The sequence below is a fragment of the Coptis chinensis genome, chromosome 7 (genome assembly GCF_015680905.1).
Source record: "Coptis chinensis isolate HL-2020 chromosome 7, ASM1568090v1, whole genome shotgun sequence".
Taxonomy (NCBI): domain Eukaryota; kingdom Viridiplantae; phylum Streptophyta; class Magnoliopsida; order Ranunculales; family Ranunculaceae; genus Coptis; species Coptis chinensis.
Window position 1 is genome coordinate 10971126 of NC_141462.1, and position 25915 is coordinate 10997040.

A 25915-nucleotide genomic window follows, 5' to 3' on the forward strand; every position below is an offset into this window, starting at 1 on the left:
ACATTGGCATATCTTATTAGGTGATACATGGTATGTTTAAGTGTTGTTTTGCACAAGTTTGGGGGTGTGAGTTAAATTGAACTTCACATGATCTTTTGCTTGAGATTGGAATATTTGATTATTATTAGGTCATAACGAAAGATATCGATGAGTATGTTTGTACTTTAGTAGTTTAGGTTTTGTTTTTCGTTGTTTTTAGGTTTTACTTTTCTTTTGTAAAGAGTCACTTCAGTATTGCTCCCAAATATTTCATTCCAACCCCTAGTCTCCATTTGGGTTAACCAATGAGAAACATATTATTGTGATTTTCGAGGTTATAGCCGGGTTTTGTATTTATGAAATGTCGAAAATACAAAGGAGACTCTGTCAAAAATTTTTCAATTTTGGGGAGTTCATTTTGTGTTTAGTTGGTAGACAAAATGCTAATCTAAGAATTGGGTGTCTTGATTCATTAAATTACGCTAGAGGCGTTAAGGCTTTATGGGGGAGGCAACCCATGTTTTTATTTTGTCGAGTCTTTTTGTGCACGTGTATCATGCATTCCACTCTAGCACCTTTTCTCTCGCCTTTTTGGAGGCGTGTAACTCTATGGGATGAGACCGTGACACATTTTAGTCATTAGAATAATTGGGTCCTCTTTTATATTATCATTGTTATATCTTTTGTGAGGTACTAATTTCTACAGGTGGCTTAAAGATATTATTTTTCGTTTTTGGAAGCTCTTGGTAACCTCTTTCCTTATATACTTTTACTTGTCTATGTTGTTATCTTTTAAATTCCGTATCTATGTTAACATTGAGGACAATGTCTATAAGAAGTTTGGGGGTGGGAACAAAATGTTTGTTTAGCGAAAAATAAATGTCCAACATGGTATGATTAATGGTGATTTTCTATGATGAGAAAAAAAAAAAAAAAAAAAAAAAAAAAAAAAAAAAAAAAAAATTGATTTCTAAAGCCACTGATTTTCAAGGAATCCATGAAGTTAAGAGTCACTTTTGAAGTCATTGTTGCTTTTAGACTATTTTCTACCTCTAGAAATAGATTTTGTTGATGAAAGTCTAAAAAGAAAGTGGAATATGCACTATTAGCCACCGATACATGTCAAATTGAAGAGTAATTTAATCTCCTAGTGAACTAGAAGAGGAATATAGAGACTTAACCCGTGAGATTTGAGCCTTTGAATTTCTTGGAGAGTTTTGGACGTTTTCGTTCGTGAGTCCAAGTTGACTTCAATCATTATTCTCGCGGCTAAATTAGTTGTATGGTCTCATATTTTTTATTAATTTGGTCGATCAATGGCTGACATCAACTGGGGAGATAGCCATTAGGTCTTGTAGTCTATTCGGCGGAATATTATAATCGATAAGTCAAGTAGTGAACCAATAGCCTTTATCTATACCACCTAGTAAAGATCATCATGTTAACCACTTTTTGAGCCTTATATATTAAGCCTTTTTCTTCTCAAACAACTATACTTAACCCAACTCAGGATATGGAGTGTAAACCCCATATTATTGGCCTTACCCATATTTACGAAATTTCTAAAAGACTAAGGAGAAAAGCTAGAAGAAAGTTAAGATTCTGGAAGGAAAATTTACCAAAATCAAATGAAGAAAATCATTCCTTTTTTGCTCCAAAGTTTTTTTTTAAAAAAAAAAAAAAAAAAAAAAGAAAAAAAAAAGAAATCATTGAGCAAAAGTAGTGAGAAAGTCAAGTAATGTGATCTACAAAGTGAAGAAATTTTCCATGAAGGTCAAGTACAAGATGGTCTTTAGTTTATTCTCGGAAATTTTTGATTCCTTTTTACCTTTTCTTGTCGACCAATCCTAAGCCCCGCCTTAATACCCGACTTATCACAAAAAAGTATGATATGAAGTGTAGAATAGGTGAGAGGATGCTAAAGTGAAGGACCGGACACTTCACATGTGATTGATGTTCTTTCTGAGACTAATTTGTTTTGAAATTTTATAAGTCCGTCTTTCTAGCTAAGTATGTGGGATGTTCTATTATTTTACTCATTTCCCCGCATCTGAGAGGTAAAATTGAAAACTTATCTAAGAGAGAGACTTTCTTGTGAGTGTATGAATGGTGAGGATTGAGGTTGACATATTCTTTGGATAGCAAGTTAGGAATTATGTTACTTGGATATGAGCTTGTATTAGTTTGGCTAAAAACACACACACACTTTGGTTTGGAGTAGTAATCAATGATTTCTATCTTTGGAAGTAGTGATGATGAGTCTTGGTAATGATGATGTAAACCGTGACAATTGCTGATTTTTTGAACTTGTTTAGTAGTGGGCTTAAAAAAAGATTTTATCTCGAGAAAATTATATCACCATTGGTTATGCTAAGTTAATGTTTGTGGGTACCGTTTCTGAAAACCCTCACGAGACTAAACTCGTCCACTAGGGGTAACCTAGGGGTTTAAAAGGCTTGTTACACATGCTAAGTGTAATCGTGATTCCTACGAAAGTGAGTTAGAAATATTATTTTTGTTATTAGTTTAGATTTAGTTTTGCTCGAGGACTAGCAAAATGTAAGTTTGGGGGTATTTGATAAGCACGTAAATGCTACATTATTTATGCTCAATTTTATATTAGTTAGTCCGTTTATTTTATTTGCTTGATTTAGTTAGTGTGTTTTCGGTGATTTTGCAGGAATTTAAGTTAAGTTGATTAAATGTGGCAAAACTAACGAAAATACATGAGTTCAAGATTTGGTTGGCTGACATTGGTTTTACTGTTCAGTGGAGGTGTCCAAAGACCGTGAATAGACTGTTTGTGTTGGATAGCTTGATTATTGGTTTTGGGCCTTTTAACATTGGGCTAAGGAAAAAGGACAAAAAGTAATTAAATGGAAATGGCCCATGGCTTATGGGCTTAAATACACCCACGTGACCAACAAGAAAGTTCAAACATTCTTTGTAATGTCCGAAACCAGCACATGCCTTCATTAGTTAAACTAATGGCCACACCACCTCCTGTCCACCTGAGATGCACCATAGCAACACTTATGTTTCCTTCTCCAGACTTCAATCCGCACGAACAGACAAACCCTTCCCTCAAATCCCGATGAATGAAATCGAACATTCAACCCTCCAAAATCAGACCAACCAATAAACCAAAATCAGCTTCATAACCCTTTTATCATTCCTTCCATGCAACCCGAACCACATAAAACCCGAAACCAGCGAGAACAAGTACTCGAATCTTGGGGTGTTTCTATTTTCCCATCAAATTCCTAATCTTGGGAAGCTAAACCAAATTAGAACTTTCCCAATTCAAATCAAACACTACTCGTCTTGACCTAAAGAAAAGTTATAAAACAGAGACCGACTTCGACTAAAACTAATCCAAACCCGAATCTCTCGCCAATCGACTTGAATCCCATTCAAATCAAACACCGCCCTAACCAATCCATTATATATAGAGGAGAGAAACAAAGAGAGGGGACTCCACAACACAAAGAGAATTAAGAAACCCCACGAAAAAAGGGAGGAGGATTGGAGACGCCACGGAACCGAGAACGAGGCGAAGGGAGGCCAAGGAGACTTCAACGTCGACATGAGTTTTCCTAACCTTTTCTTTTTTACTTTTAGTTCCATTATTATGACTTGCTAAATTATTTAGCTAGGGCTAAGATGAAGCCCTAACCTTTGATGTAATTATTTTGAGATTGGGTTTTTATGGTTATAATAATAATTAACTGTCAATCTTCTTTCGTTACATTCTCGATCAATAGTTGTTATATTCTTGCACCTTGTATGTCAAGCATCCTAGGTAGTGTGAACTGATTAACTATTAATCATAGCCTGATATCTATTGTCAATATCAAATTTAGATATTAGTTGTCTTGCCGTTAAAAGACAATTAATCTTTTAAGTTCGATCTCTAGTGCTGAATTTCGGAAGATGCTTTTATGTAATTGTTTTGTCACGATAACATCTTCGGGTAAACACCGAATTCTCATTCGAGTGTTTCTCGTATTAAACTGAAACATTGAACCCCAGTCCTAAAATATTTATTGAAAAGTCTAGAGTGGATTCTGAAGTCCTAGTTCCTCTCCAATCATCTGAACCAAATTCTTTAGTTAATTGCTTTCATAGAAATTAGTTAAATTAAATAGTTTTAGATAATAGTGAATTCCAAACTTTCTAAACCACCATTGTTAGCATTAGGATAAATAATCGGTTAGTACTTTCGGTTGTTCTAAGTAAGTAGCCCCACGGATCGGATCGGATTTGCCCCATAACTATTTTCAACGATAGTACGTAAACTTTGGGTTTAATTAGGGTTAGATTAGTCTATTAATTTAGATCGACTAATTTTCTATCACACCTACATTCTAATCGGGCCGTGGACTATGTTTCAAAGTGGATTGAAGTAGTTCCTACAAAGACCGCCCGATCATAAAGTCATCGTGGACTTTACGAAGAAGAACATTCTACCAAGATTTGGAACACCGAGCCATCATCAGTGATAACGGTTCTTACTTCTGTAACTGTGTATTTGGGAATCTTATGGCAAAGTATGGAGTAATTCACAAGCTAGCTTTACCATATCATCCTCAGATTAATGGTCAAGCAGAAGTTTCAAATAGGGAAATCAAGAGTATTCTGGAGAAGACAGTTAATCCTTCTAGGAAAGACTAGTCTCTTAGACTCCAAGATGCACTATGGGCATACAGAACATCATTCAAAACACCCATAGGGATGTCGCCCTATCGCTTGGTATATAGAAAGGCGTGTCATCTACCCGGCTGAAGTTAGAACATAAAAACCTCCGGCAAGCAATTGAAAGAGATGAATTTCAGCCTAGATCAAGTAGGAGAAAGGAGGAAGCTTCAGATCAGTGAATTAGAGGAATTGAGAAGTGATGCTTATGATAAGTCAAGGAATTGAGAAGTGAATTAGAGGAATTCTGAAGAGAGAATTTGAACCTGGACAGAAGGTTCTGGTCTACAACTCTCGTCTAGAAATTTTCCCTGGAAAGTTGAGATCTAGTTGGACGGGACCGTTTGTAGTAAGACATGTCACACCTTTTGGAGCTATTGAAGTAGAAGACATAAAGAGAAGGACTCGTTTCAAAGTCAACACTCATCGACTGAAGCCTTTTCTGGAGTTATCTACTGGAGATGTAGAGGCCATTTTTCTCAAGGATCCGGTTTATCAGACCACTGTTAAAGCAGAAAATTAGGGTAAGTTACCTACACACCTTAAAGATTACATTCTATGTCTTGCTGAACCTGTTACTCTGTCTAGTTTAAGTTTTTTGCATGAGGAAGCCAAGCATCGTGACGCTTGACTCCTTAGGATCTCATTAGTATAAGTGCCACCGATAGCCGGCCCCTCGATTTTCATAACTTTATCCTTTATCGGTAGGAGTTGCAAGCGTCGAGTCAAAGTCTCATAACTCTAGTAGACAGCCAGTATAAAATGTCTACGTGAAGTAAGCATGTTGTTGAGAGATCGGTTTTGAGGTAGGAATACTAGTCTTGAGAATCGACTTTAAAATACTCACATTACGCCTTGGGATCCGACGAAAAAGACCTAAAAATTTGTTTCTTGAACTAATTACGATATTCAAAGATCAATGGTAATATCCTACCTTTTCCTCATCCATTTCATTTACTTTTTATATATATTGAGGTCAATGCATGCATAAGTAGGGGAGGTGTACTTGAGAAATGAATTTGAAAATTAGTTTTCAAAACAAAAATATTTTTGTTTCTATATCAAGAGTAATGAGAAAAATAAATTTTAATGATGAGTCCGATATATATTCTATAATCGCTTAGTGTTGAGTTTGATAGATAGTTGATATTATTGATTTCATTACCGCTTAGACTATTTATTATGCTCGGACATAGTTCTTGTTGATAGAATTCTTTTATCACGGCACACCACCATAATACTTGGTTAGTTTTGTGTGTACTTTTGCTAGAAGAGAGATTTAAACCCCTAGTAAACCGGAAGTAGAATTTTTAGACTTAGCTCGTGAGACTTGAGCTTTATACCCATTCTTTGGAGAGTTCTTACTAAAAATCCAAGTCTTAGTGACTCAACATCTTTCAATTCTTTTATGTCGTTGTAATATAGTCTCATTATTTGTTGATTTGGTTAATCACGGCGAGATCAACTGGGAGATAGCCATTAGGTCTTGTAGTCTATTTGAAACAGAGTATCATACCCAGTAAGTCAAGTAGTGAACCCATTCAAATTTTTATCCCACCTAGTAGGACCATCATGTTAAACCCTTTGAGCCTTACAATAATAAGCTATTTTCTTTCATAAAACCCTTTACTCTTTACCCAACTCCGCATAAGGAGTATAGCCAAACTTTTATCACCCATACCCATATGTTTATGAGAATATGAGGGGGCACAAAGAGGAAGAAATAGCATAAAAAAGGAAGATTACAAGGAAATACCGTAGAGATACAATGAAGACCATCATTCTATTCTAAGTGAAAGGAGCTAGTGGAAAACAAGCATATCCAAGAGACTAATCAAGGATATACCAAAAAAAAAAAAAAAAAAAAAAAAAAAAAGTTGAAGAGAATGGATGGAAAAGCTAAGACAAAGGAAGAATTTTCTCTGCAATACAGAATTTGAAGAAATCTTCCAAAGAATGAAGCAAAACCCTTAGTGTTTTTCAGAAACAACCTTAGAATCCTTTTTACCTTTCCTTCATAAACCAATACCCATGCCAAGTTACAACCCATGACTTATCATTACAGTATGGTACAAAGTCTAGAATAGGTGAGAGGATGCTAAAGTGAAGGACCCGACACTTCATATGTGATTGACATTCTTCCCATGAGACTACTTTTATTCGTAAGTCCGTTTTTCAAGGTAGTATGTGGGATGTTCAGATGCATTATTCTTTTTCCCCACATACATGAGGTAAAATAGTAGACCATCTTCCGAAGATTCTTTTCCTCGAGAGTATGACCGGTGAGGATTGAAAGTCGAGATTATCTACCTATGGTAAACTAAGGATTCCGCTTCTTGGATAGGAGAGTATAGGAGATTGACTAAGTACACACATAAGCCTTGATTAAGAATTTTGTCAATTTTACTATCTCCAATCATAATTTATGAGTCTTTGCAAAGAATGTAGTTAGCAATGGAGACTCGCCTCATTGGAGTAAGCACTAAGTGGGTAAGGAATTTCTCTCCTCGAAAAATACTATCATTCTTGAACATGCTATTGATTGATTTTGTGGGTATATCACCTTAAAACCCTCACGAGACTATAACTCGTCATTTTTGGGAACTTAAAGGTTTAAAGCCTTGTTGCATATGGTAAATACAATCGCTGATGCCTCGCTAAAATGAGTTAGGATTTTATTTTTGATATTAGGATGTGATTTTGATCACTTATCTATTTTTTATCTTATTTGCTAAGAGACTAGCAAAAGGCTAGTTGAGTTGTGATAAGTGCTCAAAAGTGCTATTTAACCCTCGATTATGCCTTTGTTTAGCCATCTTAATGGACTAATAGTGTTTGTAAGTTATGTTTTGTGGTTCTACAGTCAAAGAGAGAGTTTTGGGAATATTAGAGAAAAAATGGGGTAAAACGCGAGCAATTCGAGCATTAAGGATTATATGGGAAGCCCGTGGACAATTATGGAGAAGGCCAAGGAATCGGAGCTATTAAAGATGCGACTTGGACCTATTTTAAAAGCCTATTTGGAAGCCCAAGGCCAAAGGATTCGCTACTTGGACCAAAGCCATAAAAGAGGATAGAAGGATAGAGCGTAAGAGACAAAATAGGCTTATCGCCCTGGATGCATGGATCGAAAGGCCCGCATCGACATTGATCGCTGCCCCTCGGGACGCATGAATAGTGCATCCGCACGCATGGGTCGACACTATAGCCAATTTCTTCTCAATTTTGGAGACGGTTGAACTTTGAAAGAAGTCTATTTGTATTAGGAAACAAATGACGGTTTGGAATGCTTCTAGAGCTCATTGTAACCTCTATAAATAGAGGACCTAAGTGCCTCATGTAATTTGCCAATTCACTTATAATCTTGTCCGGAACTTGAGGCATAGAGAGATTAATAATAAAAGATCGGTTTTAACTAGTCGAGTCTTAATAAATTAGTCTTTCTAGTCTTATGTTCTTCGACTCTTCTTCTTCGCTTCTTTGTGGTTCTTCCTTCTCTATGGAAGGATAATCTTCTCCTTCAAGGAGGAGGAGATGAAGCCGCTTAAGGTTTAATGATTCTTCCGGTTCATGGTGTTCTTCAATCAAAGTTAGTTCTTTATGTTTTTAGTTATTAGTGTCATTGCCCACACCGTGGGATGGAAGATAGAGTAGGGTTTATGTTTTGCAATATTAATATCATGCTAGTGTTCTTTACTTTTCTTCTAGTAGTATAATAATTCTTTAGAGTTAGGGAAGTATTCTTTGTGTTGCCTTAGAAGGGGTAGCTCAGGGAGTGGCTGCCTAGGAAAAGTATTCTTTGTGTTTGCCTTAAGTGGTGATTCATTGAATGGTCGCCCTATTAGGAAGTACTCCTTGATGTTGCTCTTGGTAATACATTGAATGATGCCGAAAAGCTTACATAAAAGGAAAGAAGATATTAATATCATAAACATAGGAACAATCTTAAGTAGAGTTAATTGTTAATGATGTTTCGTCCAAGAGGGCATTGACACTTGCTCGATTGCTTAATTGTAGTCTACTTATAAGAACAACTATGAAGCAGAAGGTCATAGATTAAAAGTATTGGTGGATTCTAATCTCTTGAATTCTCTCTCTTATAAATTATCAATAGTTTAGTTAATTTAATTTAGTTTAGCATTATTAGAATCTAAAATATCTACAATCATAGTTTTAATCCCTTAAACCCCCTTCCAAATCCTCGTCCTTCACATAACATACACTTAAAAGTGGAACAATACCCTACTCATCATTTACTTATTGAGGGATAATTAGGTTTTGATACGCTTCTGTTTTGTTCAACGACCATACACCATCTACATACACAAAAAGAGGCATGTCAATTACCTCATTTATTTATTTTTCGATGAATTCACTACCTCATTTAGATGGACGATTATCTATGTTATTTGTTTGGTTTTAGTTTGTATGCTGTGAATTTTGTTATTGGCTTGATATATATTGTAATTAATCTTGATGCCATGAGAAAGTCTATAGAGCGGATAATGGAAATTGTGACGTAACGTTAGAGGCAGGTTAAAACATAGGTGCAGATTGAGCTTTTAAATATCACCAACCATATATAGTGCCTTTAGCCTTAGAATTACACTTAATTTTTCAAGCATTAGAATAAAATACAATAAGTTTTTTTTTTCCCCGAGTTCTTGCTTATTTGAAATTTCGTAGGAAGCTAACCTCACAGGGAAATTTCCAGCAGCTTGAAATGGAAAACATGTGAAGTAGTACATTATACAGAATGGCGTTTTATAATTTGATATCATTGTTTACCCTAAGGATTTGCCTTTTCCTTTCTAACTCTTGAACTTCTTTCATTTCATTTGCTATATATAATGGGTCCGGAATTATGTATAATTGAGTACATAATGCTAGAAATTGGTTAAGAAAGTGTGTTAAATGAATGAGGATATATTGTCCTTCTTAGTTCTTACACCTTTTACCGATGAGCAATTATTAGGAAGTAGGTAACAGCCTACCAAAACTTTTGTTTTAATAGAAAAAATGGATGTATTCATAGTTTGACATTTTGCCACGCACTATCATTAAACTCATATATTTAAGTGGGTGCAGACATGAGTCCAAAACCGGAAAGTAAGCAACGTGCAATATTATGAAATATGAATTGCTCAAAAGTTTACAACGTTGTTGCTACAAAAGGTTGAAAAATGCCCTATACCGATTCCCAAAAGTCAGTGATTTATTATTTCTACTAAAGTTGATACTATACATTGTTAAGAATCAGAAGTTCATGCAATAGAGTTCTGTGAGTTAACAATAAATGTTTTTTCCAACTATAATAATGAAGCTTACAGTTCTTCTACATAGTTCAGAGGCATTTAGATCCTACAAAAAGTGATTGAATGGAGTATTTGGCTTATTGATCCGACAAGTAGACAGTATCTAAGTTTCACATTACTCAAAGTTGGTGAGGCATTTTGAATATTGAGTCTTAGCTTATTTTTCAAAGGTTCACATTACATTGACAATTGATTATGTGTGATTTTGATATTTATATGGTTTACCGAACCGTAATTTTTTTACCACTATTTACTAAGCTTATGGTTTTGTTTAGCAAATGTTGTGAATGAATGATGGATTCAACATGGAGACAACAATAACACTCACAAAGGAGGTAAGAATTTATGTAACTCATTTGATGCCAAAGATATTTTGAATTGGAAATGAAGGAATGACCTTCTTATAACTCTCGCATATGGATTACTACTTGGTGGTCTTCTAAAACTACCCATTGTGTTGATTTAGTTCTCAGATCCACTGAACAAAAGAAAAGGAAGCCCTCTAGCTCATATCCGACTTACCTCATAACTACTCTAGACAATCATATTGTTGCATACATCATTCGACATGCTCTAATTACATAATCTGCTTTAGTTCAGGTAGTATTGCTTTTTCTACATTTACGTGACCTCTATTAAAATATTTGTTTGAAAAAAGCCTCAAGTTAGAGCGTCCGCCTAAGGCCTCGCCTTGGGTCAAGCCGGCCCTGCGCGTATGCATATTTACTTGCCTTTCATCCTTAAGGTATTGCAACCGTTTTTTTCATATGCACGACACCATTTTTTTCTTTTATTAATTATTAATATTAATCCTCTTTTTCCCTGTCATTTTTATATTTTTTTAAAAACAACTCCTTCAGAGTTTACATTACTCGCTTATTTTGTCCCTTTACTAATCTTATTTTTGTCACTCTAAAAAAATGTTGTCACTCCACTCTAGAAGGTCAAGTGCGTACCTATTATTTGCTCATTTTGTAGTTATTTTTATCCTTGAGTTACTCCATGTTCTACACCTTTAATTGCGGTCACTACTCACCTTTGGACTTTATGATCAGTGAATATTTGACCCTCAATTGGACTTGCCCACACATTAGTTGATTAGTTTAACTACTTTTTGAGATTGTTTGTTTCAGTTACTTTTAAGAGTTGATGCATGGTCCTGTTCTGCCTATGGTTGTAGTGTATTATATTTGCTTGAGTCAAGTCTTTGTTGATTTTCAAGTGTGCAGATCCCACAAATGTTAGGCAGTTGTGTTAAATACTTATGTCTGTATTGTGTAATGACTTGCAATAGGTTATCATTCACTTAAAAAAGATTTGGGACCCTTATTTATGCCTCATATTTGGATCAGGAGATTTGAACATAGACTAATAACCCATGGTGTGGCAGAGATGTATCTTGAGCCCCATTGTAATGCTTGACTTTATATGGCTTTTTGTTCGAAACACCTTACTTGAGACAGTTTTTTGTGTTTTACACTCCTCTCCAAACAACGTTTTCTCTCATTTTTGTGTCTTATTCAGTTGTACAATGTTTCTATTGCTTTTTTGAAGATTTCTTTTAACTATTTTATAATTTCAGGTTATGCTCAAATTAGGAGACCCACGAACTAAAAACTAGATGCAAGCAACTGAGTTTTAATGTTCCTATTTCTCATAAGATAATTGCTAGCTTGTTGTTTCTTCTTCAGCCCGTTAACATAGTTTTGAATGATTTATTTTTATAACTGGATTTATTTGATAATTGTTTTTTGTTTGTTGGTTTTTTTGTAGCTGACGTTGGGGCAAGTAGTGAGGCAGAAATTGTGTGACGAAAGAAAGGTAATTTGGTTTTTGGTTCGATTTAGTTTATTTTGGATATTGCATTGAAGAGTTAGATTATTTTTTGCCTTAATGGATGTAGAAAGCAAAGAGAAATAGGTTAGTTTAGTAAGTCTAGACTGTTTTTCATTTTTGACTTCTTGATTTAAATGGATTATGTAGATTAGTCAATGCTTAAAGGAAATATGTTAGTATCATGTAAGTGTTAAATAGTGTTTGATATAGGTAAGAAACTTGGGTTGCAACATTGTGTTCTCATATGAGAGACAAACTAGAAAAGGAAGCTTCCACTATGAGATTGTGATATATGAGTCATTTACAAGTTTATTTGTCTTAGGTCTTTGGCTTAAATTGTGAGATACGTTTTCTCTTAAATGCAGTGGATTTCCAGTTTGGCTCAAATTCATTCCTACTATCAGTTTCAAGACAATGAGCCTTTCAAGGTTAGGTGTTTAACACTTTAAGTTCCTTTCCCTCTCTATATACTGCTCTTTTCCCCCTTTTTAATTTGGTTAACTTATATGCGGTTTTACGATTATATGATAGGTTGCAATGGACAAATTTACAAAAAAAAAATGCAAACATGGTGAAGGCAGAAAAGTTGTTTGAATCTCAGGGGAGAAACATCATATTTTTAAAAACCTCTTAAACTCAGCCATGCCTCTGAGTGTGTGTTTATAGTTAGAGGTTTTGGAACAGTGTCTTCATTAGCAATGTTTGGAATAGAGTTATTAATATTCACGTAGACAAAGTGCTGCAAGGAGATACACTTCATTTGGCATATAGGTGTGAATGCTGCAACACTCCTAACCATATATGAAAGGTACTATTCAGTGTTTCTTTAGGGCTTGGGGAAACAAGTATGGATATATATGTTTTATTGCAATTTTTATGTTGTTGCTACATAGATCCTGTGATGTAACATTGTTTTCCTAACACTTGCTTTTACAACAGATCGGAAAGTTGTTTTTTCATTTAGCTAAAAGATATGATGTTATTAGTGGCTCTAGGTATGAAAGATACAATAGCAAACCTATAGTCCTGTCTCAGTTAAATGACATAAACACCACTACCACCCTATCTTAGTTATATTGCAATTAATTTTATAAATGTTGTTTTCCTTTTTAACAATCACTACTACAATCCTCCATTTCCTATTTCTATTTTATTCTCCCTTTTTGAGTTGCTGTTGGTGCTGATTATCATAGCTTCCTTAATATTTTCGTCGTCAGACCGTTCAAGACCGTTAATGAATATAGTATACCATCACACACACACACACACACACACACACACATATATGCATGCCTAATACATTATTTACTAGCTTGCTTATCTACTGTTGGTTACTTTTTTTACGCTATTATGTAGTGCGGTTTCAAACTTCTATAGTGTTTGCATACAAATACCCATATTCACCTACTATTGTTTTTTCTTTTATTTATTTTCTTCAGTATCACAATTGTCTATACTGACTGCAGGTGTATATCAACTGCTATTGCTACTGATTTGTTCCTTGGATCTAATGCTACTAGAAGTCCAGATGGATTCATTTCTTGGAAGTGCATGGTCTCGACCATCTTGGCAACATCATTAAGTATTTTATGCTAAGTTTCTACATTAGTCACTTCCCATTAGAAGGCAGATACGGGGAAGCTCACGGGAGTGTATAGGCAATATAGTTTGTCAAAAGTCGAGTCAGCGACAAGATCTAAGCCGACACTACTTTTATTAAATTTACTAATATTATGTGATATGGATTTAGGCTTCTAAGCTCCAACTCATATTCTATTTTGACTATACGAGTACGTAATAGTGTTTTGATATTTCTTTCTTATAAATAAGAAGAAAAAGTTTTGTCAATTCATAGATTTTCATTTCAATTCAGAAAGTTTTGCTCTGTCTATTAATTTATCGCTATCAGTCTGTATGTAAACAACAATTAATGCAAGTGCAGCTCGTGCCATTCTTTTAGCTACTCAGTCGTCTCCCATTTCAGAATCATGGTGGGTATTGTTTATATTTTGATTCTTAGATTCTTAGATCAAATTGTTTCAGAAGCTATGTGGATTTACGTATTCTATAGTTAGAAATTGATTTTCAGATGTCAATTAATGAGGTGAATTAAGAATGCAAGCCATTCTATTTTGAAATATATGTATATGCAAGTCACTACAAGAATAAAAAATTCCAAAGTGTGGAAAGAACCTATTGGTTTAGGATCCTTTGGTAATGGGAAAAAAGTTTGTGAAATTGAGTCATTTATATTGAGATGTTGGGGTTTGGAGCTTCAATTGCTTTCAGGTCTTTCCATAGTACCATTGGTTATAGGTTGCTACTATCTATTGAACTATTGCAATTGTGTACATGCCAATTGTTGTTTTGTGCAAATTCATTGGACTAACCTCAAAGAATAGTTAACCGAAAATCAGATAATCTTTAATGATCCCATATAGTGAATCATGTATAATTATTTTTTAGGTCATATTTGCATAGACACAGCAGAAGAATTAATAAAAGTTGGTATTGGATAATTAACAGGAAATCGAAAACTGAATGCAAATGCATTGAACTAAAGTCAAAAAATAATAATTGGCGGGAAATCGGAAACTGGTTGCACCTGCCGTTGAACTAACCTCAAAGAATTATTAACGGGAAATCAGTAACTAGATGCAAATGCATTGAACTCACCTCAAAGAATAATTAACAGGAAATAAAAAACTAGGTGCAACTGTATTGAATTAATCTCAAAGAATAATTAACTAGAAAATCGAAAAGTGGATGCAAATGAATGGAACTAACCTTAAAGAATAATTATCGGGAAATTAGAAACTAGATGCAAATGCATCGAACTAACCTCAAAGAATAATTACCTGGAAATTAGAAACTGCATCTAAATGCATTGAACTAACAAAAAAAATATATAATTAACAGAAAATCGAAAACCGGATGCAATTGAATGGAACTAACATCAAATAGTGATTAACGAGAAATCAGAAACTGGATGCAATTGCATCGAACTAATCTCAGAGAATATTTAACGGGAAATTAGAAACTGGATGGAAATGCATTTAAATAATCTCAAAGAATAATTAATGAGATATTGAAAACATGATACAACTGTATTGAACTACTATTAAAAAATAATTAACAGGAAATCGAAAACTTGATGCAAATGCATAGAACTAATCTTAAAGAATAATTAACGGGAAATCAGAAATTGGAAGCAAATTCATATATTGAAATAACCTCAAAAAATAATTAACGGTAATCGAAAACTGGATAATCTTTGATGATCCCACATAATGAATCATGTATAAATTTTTTTTTATGTCATGTTTTCAAGGATGCTACAGAAGGATAAATAGAAGTTGATATTATATACCACCTTGGATAATTAACAGAAAATCGGAAACTGGATGCAAATGCATTGAATTAACTTCAAAGAATATTTAATGGGAAATCAGAAACTGGATGTAAATGCATTGAGTTAACCACAAAGAATAATTATTGTGAAATTAGGAAACTAAATGCAAATGCATTGATCGAACCTGAAAGAATAATTAACGAGGAATTGGAAACTTGATACAAATACACTGATTGAACCTGAAAGAATAATTAACGAGAAATTGAAAATTAGATGCAAATGCAACGAACTAACCTCAAAACGTTATTGTATTATATGTAGTGAGAATGTCTCGATAAGTATAATTTTGCGTTAAAAATAGTGTTTATCATATCTCTTTTCGTATGATTGGGATTATTGTATTGCTATTCAAGTGGTTAATTTCAATATGATATTCGCCTCATTGGGCATTCTCACAAAACTTCAACCAAACTTATATTATTAAACAACAAAAAGAAGTCGAAAGATTTTATCAAGTGTATGTTCTTTCTTTTTATAGAAAGTGGGGTTTTCACGTTACAATTTTTTTGAATGGGTGATAAATATAATATTTATATAGTTGTTAATATTTTTTAGAATAATTTAATTTAGTAATACCCATTCGTAGGACGGGTTCGAAAACTAGTTTGAACGTATTACGGTAGAACTTAATTTTTTTTTTTTTTTGTTGTTGTTGTTGTTGTTGTTGTTGTTGTTGTTGTTGTTCAATGTAGCATCAGACAATGGGAGAATGGGTTAAACTCCTTGTGTACACAACTACACGGTTATGTCCAAAATATTTTGGAAGCAGCTGAGGCATTTGAATTTTGAAGCGTTCCAGACACGGCGCACAGGCTTATGGTGCAGTAAACTGTGGGAAGTGTAAAGAAATGCAAATACGCGATAAGCACTAAAAAATCGAAACCAGAGTCAAGGTTTTCAATATAAAAAGATCCATTGTTTTGAAGTAAGCAGTGGATTATTATTCATGCATGGTATCCACGTGGCATAGCTAAATTGAACTCATTTGTCACCTGAGCTTCACTTTCAGTTTTAGTCATATCCTTGAGTTTAAAAAGTGGCATTAGAAGGGCCCCAACTGTCAAAACTCAAAACCAACACACAGATTGACAAACCTCTATGAAAGCTCAAAATTGATAGAGGGGTGGCAAAGGAGAGAAAAGATAGTGAAGATGGAGATGAGGAGTGAAGAAGCCGAAGAAACCATGCAGCAGCAGCAGCAGGAACAGGTGCAGCTGCCACCAGTGTTGGAAGAGAAGAAGAAGAAAAGAGTGATGGTGGCAATTGATGAGAGTGAAGGAAGTTTTTATGCACTGAAGTGGGCTCTTGCTAACTTGTTTACTACTTGTGATCATGGTCTTGATGGTCTTGGTGTTGATCAAGAAGATGTTGGGGTTATGACTATTGTTCATGTCCAACAACCTTTCCAACACTACATCTTCCCTGCTGGACCTGGTTTGTTTTCCCTGCACTTCTTTTTACAATTTTACACAGAAAACACACATCATAGTCGGGTCGGGGGTAAAAATAATCGCTAGAAGAAGGGGTCGAACCTCCGACCTTGTGGTTAACAGCCACACGCTCTAGCCAACTGAGCTATTCCAGCTACTTGAAATACATTCTGTTTATTAAATACTAGATATTAATCCTAGCTTTCCAAGCCCCTGTTCACCTTTAGTAGTAGGGAGTCAAAGATATTGGTGTATTATAGAGCATAGTATTTGAGCCCATATATTACTGGTTTTGATGCTTTAACCTTTTTTCTTTTCGCTGAACCTTGATGAGTTGATGCTTTAACCTGAATTTCGCATTGGCCTGGAATTTTTCAATTAAATATGATACCTGTTAAGGTGTGCCCAAATTTGAGAATTACCTTGTAAAAGGATTATTGTACTGAGAGTTCTGATTTTATAACTTTTATATTTGACATGAGTAAATTTGTCGATATTTGACATAAGGTCCAGGTCTAATTAGAGGCTGATTCTGGTGGATATGGTCTTCGGCTCTTTGCACATGGAGTGATGGAGATCATCCTCGATAACAATTAGCTCATTTGAAAACTGATCTTATATTGAAAAAATGTGGACCTTCCAAAAATCTGACCACATCTTCTGGCATTGCTAGAAGTTTCAAAATGAGATGATTTTTTCTGAGAAAAATCTCCCCTGGGAAGAAAGTATATCCATCAACAGACAATAGGTTCACTTTGGGAATTTGATGAGTGGTTAGGTCACATTCTAACATTTGGAGGTTGTATCAAGTATTGCATGATAACCATCGAGTATATGTCGATTCTACCATAGATAACGATAAAAGTTTCGAGTACTATCTATCCCAAGGCAAAAAGTTTGACAGTGAAATGGTACATATGCAACTAAATTATAAGTTGTTTACTGTGCTAGTGTTTCCTACAGCTGTTTATGCAACGACTACGGTAATAGAGTCTGTAAAGAAAGCTCAAGAACAGAATTCTGCCATGCTACTCTCCCGGGCTGTACAAATCTGCAAGGAAAAGCCAGTAAGTGCTAAACTCCCTATCAGATGGTACGGTTATAATATAATTAGAAGCTATATATTATGTAAGGTATGTATGATGTAATCTGTAACATATGCCACGTCGCCTTTTGCATTCTTTGGGATAGTGTTTATGTTAGCAAGAGGAAAAGGATATCAGTGTATCAAATGGACATAAAGATATTGTGTATATATTGGTTGGATTGTCCAACATGAGAAATGTGGGTACCTGAACTATTTAAGTGATTTCCTAAATTGTAATAGTTTCTATAATCTTGTGCAGATCAAAGTTGAAACTGTTGTTCTTGATGGAGACCCAAAGGATATGATTTGTCAGGCAGCGGAGCAGACTCACCCTGACATTGTTGTTGTAGGGAGTCGTGGTCTTAGCAAACTCAAGAGGTATAATTCCGACTAATGATTCAATTATCATTTAGTTCTTGATTTCTTAGCACATTATTGTTAATTCCTAAAGAGGTTTCAAACAAAAAAAAAAAAAAAACTCTTCACATGACAATTTGGTGCACCTAATGCTTCTTAACCGTAAGAGGCTATCAAAATGCTTGCGACAGGGAATTGAAAAAAACACATAAATTGTTGACATTCGCAGTTCAGACTGTTTCATAGACAAGGAAAACATGCAAAATCCTGTAATTCGATTTTCCGCATATGATGAAAAATGATAATATCTCTAAATCAAGTTGAGGCATCTTCAAATCAATGCTTTGTAGCTCATTCTGAAATCTGATTTTTTTCCCCCAGTGATGAAGATGTTAATAGTTTGTCTTTTGCTTGCAGAGCTTTTCTTGGAAGTGTGAGTGACTACTGTGCACATCATGTAAAATGCCCCATCCTAATCGTGAAACCACCTAAATGAGCGGTCTGACTGTCTGAGTAGTATTTGCAGTACTGTTGGTAACAGAAACTGTGAATCCAATTTGCTGTAATCAGGACAAATGAATGTTTAACTTCGCAGCATATGTAGATGTTTGTGGTTCAGTCAGTAATAAAAAACATCTTTTCTAGAATTATTCATTCGACTATGCAAGTAATAAATTATTGTTATGCAAGTTTATTATGCCACTTCCTGTCAGATTCACATCTCGGTTCAACTTTTTGCAGTTTGAGTGCGATCCTTTTGACTACCAATTTAACAAATTTAGTCGGATTCCCAAGCTCCCACCATGACACTATCCCCTAAAATTGTTTCTCATTTTTCCATAACTTCTCATTTTTCCAATTAATCCTTTCAAAAAATTTAACTTAAAAAACATGCATTTGGCAATTAACTGGCTCTAGCCCAAAGGTCTACCTATTTCAATGAACACCACGGAAAAACTCTAGACTACAATGGTTTTTAGTTTGCGGCTGAGGTTAAATGCTATGGTTTGTCTAAGTCGTGGTTAGGATTCATGCCTCAACAATTGTGTTAATCACCAAAAGGTTATGGGAATAATTAACAACCTACCAATAATTGGGATTTAATACGCTTCTTTCGAAGAACTCTCTTGATTTTTAAGAAATCATATATTAATTGAGTCTTAGAAATAACAATAACGCAAAAAATAAGAAACTATATAGTATGAAAGTTAAGGATTTGAGGATTATCCATCCATAATTTCATCAATTTTTTTTTAAATATAAAAAAAATTAGGAAAACTAAAACCTAGCATTTCTTTTAGGTCCATAATTTCTAAAATGTATTAAACTCAATGAGCTACTATATGTGTGAAACTTTTAATTGATAGACTCAACTCAACTATCTACTATATGTGGAAAACTTAATTTTCTGAAGCGAAGAACGTATGCATCAAACTAGACCGTAAAGGAAAAAAACAGTTCAAAACACAGAATTGTGGCAAGATATTCGATATATTAATACTACAGAGAAGATTAACATAGATAGATTTTTTCTTTTTTTTTGGGGGGGGGGAGAGATATTCCATTTCTACATAATACATATAATAGTACTTAAAAATATTTCACCTGAGGCACTTGCCCCAGGTCACAACTGTGGGACTTTGCGATCTGCCCCTGACATGGAGCATCCAACATTATCAGTACTCAAAGTCAATACAGCAGTATTGGTGGTTTGCACATGGACCCAATTCACTATGGTCCAACGGCTCGGACACCCAACAATAGTAAAACAAGAGGTGAAAAGAAAGCCCGATAGGTGAGAAAGGGAGAGATACAGACCTTCCCAGTTGCAATGTGCACTATGTGGACAGAACTATTCTCTGACCCCGTGATAGCAAGGTTGGAGTCATAACTTATTGTCAAACACGTGATTGCCTCGGGATGATACGGATAACCTAGAACATTACATAAGAACAAATAACTGTGAGAAAAACCAATGCATCAAGGGTGTATAAGGAATTAAGGAGGGAAGAATAAAAAAGAATCAGAAAAAGATAATAACAACAAAACCAAAGTAACAAGGTGTCAATTGTGCAAAAGCACAACCCACACAGTTCACTGAGTTTTATGTGTATATTTTGAAATCAAAGCACATCACAGTTCACAAAGGAGCAAGGTTGAATTCAATTGAGTTGTTTCAAAACCATTTGTAAAAACATGTTAATTGAAATCACTGTTTTTCGGTGAGAGACTTGAAAAAGTTAAAAAAAATGGGCGGAGCCTCTTCACCACCGAGAAGAATATGGTAGTGCGCCATGTCCTCAGCAGGAAGTGGGGTGGTGGGTGGAAGGTGCCTCGTCGGGGAGCGGGGTTGCCACTCGAGTGACCCGAGTCCTCGGCATCTGTTTCTGGTATCAAACTTATTAAATACGTAATAAACACTGTATAAAAAAGACGATGTGGGACTAAAACATGTTTTTTTTTATAAAACGAAAAAATAATTTCAAATCTCTAATTCACCTTTCTTCTCCATTGTCGATTCACTATTGAATAATTCACCCACCCCCAAGGTTAACTCAACAAGCTTTCCTCGTTAAGGAGGAGAAACCATTTATACTTACGATGATATATTCTTTTATTCTTTTGAGAACATGAACTATATCATGTATTCCAATAGAAAGGTTCAAACAACAAAAACTAAAAAGACCAGCTAAGAACATGAGTCGTATACGAATACTACAAATTAGTTGATGAGCATGTTGAAGTGGCAGAATCTAATATTACCTCTTAGTTGAACATACTTCCAGCTTTGGAGGGACCATAGAGTCGGCACTGAGTATCCTGAAAGAAGAAACATACGACTTAAAGACCAATAAAAGAGGAATCACTGATTTCGTATCTCAAACATATAGTTATGTTCTAAATGCAACACAAAAGAACCCGTTGATTTGTTTCCGGAAATGAGATCATAAGATCAATTGATGGGTCGATTCCAATATATTCTTTGAGACTTCACCTCGACACCGTCACTAGGACCTGCACACAGAATATGCGTCCCATACTTGAACAAGCCCATCAAAACTTCCAGAAGCAAGCAATTTCCCATCAAACTTATTAAACTGGTAATGGAGTTTGAATGACCTGCATAAAACAAATGGAGGTTTACAAAAAAAAACCAGTTGCCACCAATGTTTCGATTGTAGGACAGGATTGGATCTGTGCCCATACAAACAGAAAGCAAAAAACCAGAGACTTGAAAAAGTAAAAAAAAATGGGTGGAGCCCCTTCACCGAGAAGGGGGTGGTAGTGCCTCGATGACAGGGGGGGTTCAGCCTCAGTGAGGGGTCGTGTTTCCCCTGCCATGTCCTCAGCAGGAAGTGGGGTGGTGGGTGGAAGGTGCCTCGTGGGCATCTGTTTCTGGTATCAAACTTATTAAATACGTAATAAACACTGTATAAAAAGACGATGTGGGACTAAAACATGTTTTTTTTTTATAACTGCCAAAATATAATTCCAATCTCTAATTCACCTTTCTTCTCCATTGTCGATTCACTATTGAATAATCACGCTTTGCGAAATCTCCATTCTCGAATTTGAGGATCAACAAATCTCCATCCTCAATTTGGGTGGAATCGCCAGAGAGAGTGAGAGTGGAGGTCTCTTTTTTTTTTTCTCTGTTTTTGAGAAATGGGGACGAGGGCGGAGGAAATCTGGTTTTGGGCTTTTCTTATTTGGTTGTGGGCTTTTCTTATTTGGTTGTGGGCTTTTCTTTGTTTTAACGCAAAAATTGTTTTCAAACGAGGCGACTTTTGTGATTGAAAATGGCGCGAACACGCGTCTTTTATGGTGTCCTAGATTATCCATTTTACACCTCCACTAGGCTGCACTTTTGGATTTTACATTCCACTCCACTCTAGTATACGGTATGAATAATTATTAGATACTTGAATGTCTCCAATGGAGAAAATATACAAATTTCGATATTAGAAACTCGGACGTCATTCAAAATAACATCTTAGCTAAATAAGGGGGCACTCTCTATTTGGATTTCACTGGTGGTGGAAGTCATAGCCCTCAGATTCAAACCTTTCAAAGACTAAACGAGCCACTACATTACGTTTCTTGTTCTTCCAAGTGACCAAATTACCTCCCACAAAACTACAATAACCAGAAGTCGACCGCCAATCAATTTGGACATCCCCCTGTCGGATATGTATAAGCGGTAATAGATGTATGCCTATTTTTCCGCATCTAAATACCTGCAGCATGCCTTTTCGAATCTTGTAGTATTCTAGAAACTGCATCCATATGTGGAGTCCTTGAAGCATGCATAAAACGACTAACCAAGCTCACTGCATAAGAAATATCTAGTCGGGTAAAAGTTAAATGTATTAGTTTACCAACTAATCGCTGATACTGACCAATGTCAGTAAAAAGATCACTGGTGTTGTCTAACTTGGCTCCACTGTCAGTTGGAGAATCAGATGGTTTTACCCCCAGTTTTCCTGCTTCACTCAAAATATCCAACACATACTTTCTTTGATTTAGAAATATACTTTTTTTTTAATAAGCAATTTCGATCCCAAAAAATTACTTCATAATACCCAAATCCTTGATGACAAATTTCTTGTGCAGTAACTCCTTGAGCTTAGAGATTTCAATATGGTCATTACCTGTGATAGCTATGTCATCAACATAAATAAGAACAAGCACCAAGCCTGACCTGCTAGACTTAACAAATAAAGAAGGATCAACATCACTCCGCTTAAGACCGGTCATAGCTAGAACATAACTAAGCTTGGCATACCACGCTCGTGGAGATTGTTTAAGTCCATAGATAGCCTTTTTTAACTTGCATACTAATCCAACCTTAGTCTCCTTCGGATGTCTAGGTGGGATGCTGATATACACTTCTTCTTTAAAATCGCCGTATAAGAATGCATTTTTAACATCCATCTGAAACAATTTCTAGTCTTGATTTATAGCTAGAGATACAAGAACTTTAAATGTGTTCATCTTTGCAACTGGTGCAAAAGTCTCCCTGCAGTCATGACCATATATATGTTTGGTGAATCTCATTGCAACGAGCCGATCTTTAGACCTCTCTAAGCAACCATCACTGTTGAACTTGCTTCTAAACACCTAACGACAATCAACTGTTTTCTTTCCGTAAGGTAGCATAACAATCATATATTGAAAGGATCACATGTAAATAATCTATCCTATGAAGGGTAAAAAAGTAATTTCGCTGAATTTGGATTCTTAAAATTTCATACACTTCCACTTTTTATTCCCATTTTGCCCTTTATATTTTCATTAAATGACATTATTAGAACAGCAAAATTAAAGTAAATTAAATTTTAAACAAGGGTATATGTGTCTTTTAGAAAAAAAAAATCATTTTTGCATTAACACATGGGTCCCACGTGTTGGCCATCATTTAATTAATGCAAAATCTAGTATTTAATTAAACTAGATTGATGTGTGCGTTTTGCTTAAAAAGCATAGAAGGGTAATATCATCAGTCTACTAAAAAAATAAGGGTAAAATAGTAGATACAGTCATATATTTTAGATGTTCCTAATCTTATTAGCAAGTCAATCAGTCCATGTCGCCTTTTTTACTTACACCGCACTTCACTTCTCTTAAATGGTTTCATTTGGTTTGATGGTTATTAGATTCACTATCTGATGATGCTGAATGGACAAATGTTTTTTGCACCTTGTTGTAAATGTACATGTGGCATAGTTTATTTGATTCAATCCAGACCCTTGGTATTAAATCTTGATTACCATTACTTTCTTTGATTCTACGAGATTGTGATTTTTGTAATAGAGGAATGGTTTCTTCTCTTTTTCCATCCATTGGTCTGCATCTTATTTTATTCTATTTTTTTTTTTGTTTAACTCTTTTTCTGATTTTTTGAAGAGGAGTTGGTAATTAGTGATTTTGTAAAGCTGGTTGTTTGACTCTTTGTTTATCTAACACAATTCAACTTCTCCTAGCTTGGCATTTCAATTAAAAGACTATGATAGCCATCATGGAACAACAAATGGATGTAGAAAATGATCGTGCTAAAGTACGGAAACAAGTTCAAACTCAAATTGTGATTGAAGCCTCACGCATGCAAAGTTGGTTTTCTTTTATTCCCGAAAGTTTGGTAATCATGTGTAGATTTCTTGCTACATTTTCAATCTCTGATTTCCATGATATGCATTCTAGAGTGTCACAGGTTTATGCAAATACCCTTTGTAGCTTTAACCTTTGTGCATGATGAACCACCATATCCAAGATCTTTTTCTGTTTAGCTATCTAGGAGTATTAATATTTACTAACCTTTAGCTTTTTACATGTTGCGACCAAGCTTAAATGTAGTCAAAACATACTAAGATCCAAAAAAATTAGTTAATTTTCCGTCAATACACCCCAGAATCCAAATCTCGCTCAATTGGTTAATAGTCATGTCATGGATGGTCTTCATATGCAGATTAACAACTCAGTTTCAGTTTCAGTAAAATGAGTTCTTGGCTAATACTTCAGTGTCAACGCTCAGACACTTGACGTCACGAATTGAACCTCCCTACTCATCATATCTCTCGCTCTCATCTAACGGTTTATTGCTAATAGAATATGTTGTAATGGGATTCCATCTTATTCGGGTACTTTGATTTTTCCTTTTCGTGGGTTCTCAGATCCTTAGACTTGGTATATTACCCTAAAAGTTATAATCAGCAATTTGTGAGTCTGTGCAATACGGTAAAGGGATCCGTATGGCCGATTTGTGAGTCTTGCAATTGCCACTGTTTTAAGTATTTGAGGGTATATAGGAACTGCCTCCGTGAGCCTTGACTATCTGTGACTATCTTACCTTTATTTGGACATTTTATAGTTGAACGATCAGTAATAAGCACCTTTCTTAGTGGATTTTTAGTATAACGGACATTCTTAGTGTAGCATTAACGAAATTAGAATTTTTAAAAAATCTCATGTGTCAATGAATTTCTTTTGTGTATTGCCCTAGGTATTTTCTTCTTTTCAATTCCTTCATTATATTGCTTTATTGGCTTTTAATCAGCATCATGAGACTAATAAGTTATAATGTACAAGAGATTCCTGTTGCAGCTAAAACTTGAAATTCTTCATACTAACAAGCCTGCTCAGCTGGAGTTCTTCACCTCATGGTTGTTTTTGTTTGCTCAAGTTCTTCACCCCATGGTGCACAATACATTCGGAAAGTTAGTTTTTGAAAACAGTTTTTGTTCAAGCTAAGCTTGGAGTGACAGTAATAAATGGATATGTGAATCATATGTCAGCTTCTGAAAGGAGATTTGCTGGGCTCAACAGCAAAGCATGAATCTTTGAATGGTTTTAGTATGACAGGTGGAATGGGATGCATCAAAGAACAATGGAGCTTTCCCGGTGTATGCCTAAACAAATTGAAATCAAAGTTCTAGATAACCCAGGTCAGGGAGGTGCTGGGATAGTCTGCAGAGATCATGTTGATTGCAATTAATATTTCTATGTATAAAGCCTCCTCCAAAAAAAAGCAGTTTTCCTCTTTAAGTCTAAGGTGTTAAAAAGGTAGCACTAACAGGCAACACCAGGTATGGGGACTCAACTTAACAATTTTAAGGTGTTATAAAAAGTTGCCCGAACAGGCAATACCAGGGAGGCTAAAATGGAATGCTTCAAAATTGTGTAGGGTGCGTTGACGGCGTTCCAACAGTTTGCCAATTAACATTGTTGAAAGAGCTCATAAGGCACTTATTTGTGTCGCTACATGGGAGGTTGGGTAGAGGAGAGTTAAAAGATTAAGAGAAGAGGC

At 35.2% G+C, this 25915-nt stretch overlaps 2 protein-coding genes, 1 long non-coding RNA gene and 1 other non-coding gene across 14 annotated transcripts; 2 read left to right on the forward strand and 2 right to left on the reverse strand.

Moving 5' to 3' along the window:
• The first annotated feature begins 12155 nt into the window (after window positions 1-12155).
• On the forward strand, window positions 12156-13610 carry LOC147485973 (uncharacterized). The gene is made up of 3 exons (XR_015203133.1): window positions 12156-12253; window positions 12357-12633; window positions 13292-13610. It is a non-coding gene; the product is annotated as an uncharacterized LOC147485973 (long non-coding RNA).
• A 2516-nt stretch (window positions 13611-16126) lies between these two features.
• LOC147485974 (universal stress protein A-like protein) lies at window positions 16127-18761 on the forward strand. 2 transcript variants are annotated; one of them, XM_086572117.1, is made up of 4 exons: window positions 16127-16671; window positions 17631-17734; window positions 18014-18132; window positions 18529-18761. In XM_086572117.1, the coding sequence occupies exons 1-4, from the start codon at window positions 16389-16391 to the stop codon at window positions 18605-18607; spliced, it is 585 nt and encodes a 194-aa protein (XP_086428243.1). In that variant the 5' UTR covers window positions 16127-16388; the 3' UTR covers window positions 18608-18761. The 2 variants fall into 2 exon arrangements, with proteins under 2 accessions (XP_086428243.1, XP_086428242.1); XM_086572116.1 differs by having other exon boundaries at window positions 16246-16671; window positions 17619-17734.
• TRNAN-GUU (transfer RNA asparagine (anticodon GUU)) lies at window positions 16749-16822 on the reverse strand. The gene has a single exon. It is a non-coding gene; the product is annotated as a tRNA-Asn (tRNA).
• Window positions 18240-21950, reverse strand: LOC147485976 (uncharacterized). 10 transcript variants are annotated; one of them, XM_086572119.1, is made up of 5 exons: window positions 21620-21950; window positions 20875-20931; window positions 19930-20045; window positions 19717-19764; window positions 18240-18671 (listed from the first exon to the last, which is right to left on the reverse strand). In XM_086572119.1, the coding sequence occupies exons 1-5, from the start codon at window positions 21630-21632 to the stop codon at window positions 18600-18602; spliced, it is 306 nt and encodes a 101-aa protein (XP_086428245.1). In that variant the 5' UTR covers window positions 21633-21950; the 3' UTR covers window positions 18240-18599. The 10 variants fall into 10 exon arrangements, 6 of the variants coding, with proteins under 6 accessions (XP_086428245.1, XP_086428246.1, XP_086428244.1 ...); XM_086572120.1 differs by having other exon boundaries at window positions 19717-19758; window positions 20875-21231; window positions 21620-21944; XM_086572118.1 differs by having other exon boundaries at window positions 20875-21231; window positions 21620-21943.
• Between the last annotated feature and the right edge of the window lie 3965 nt (window positions 21951-25915).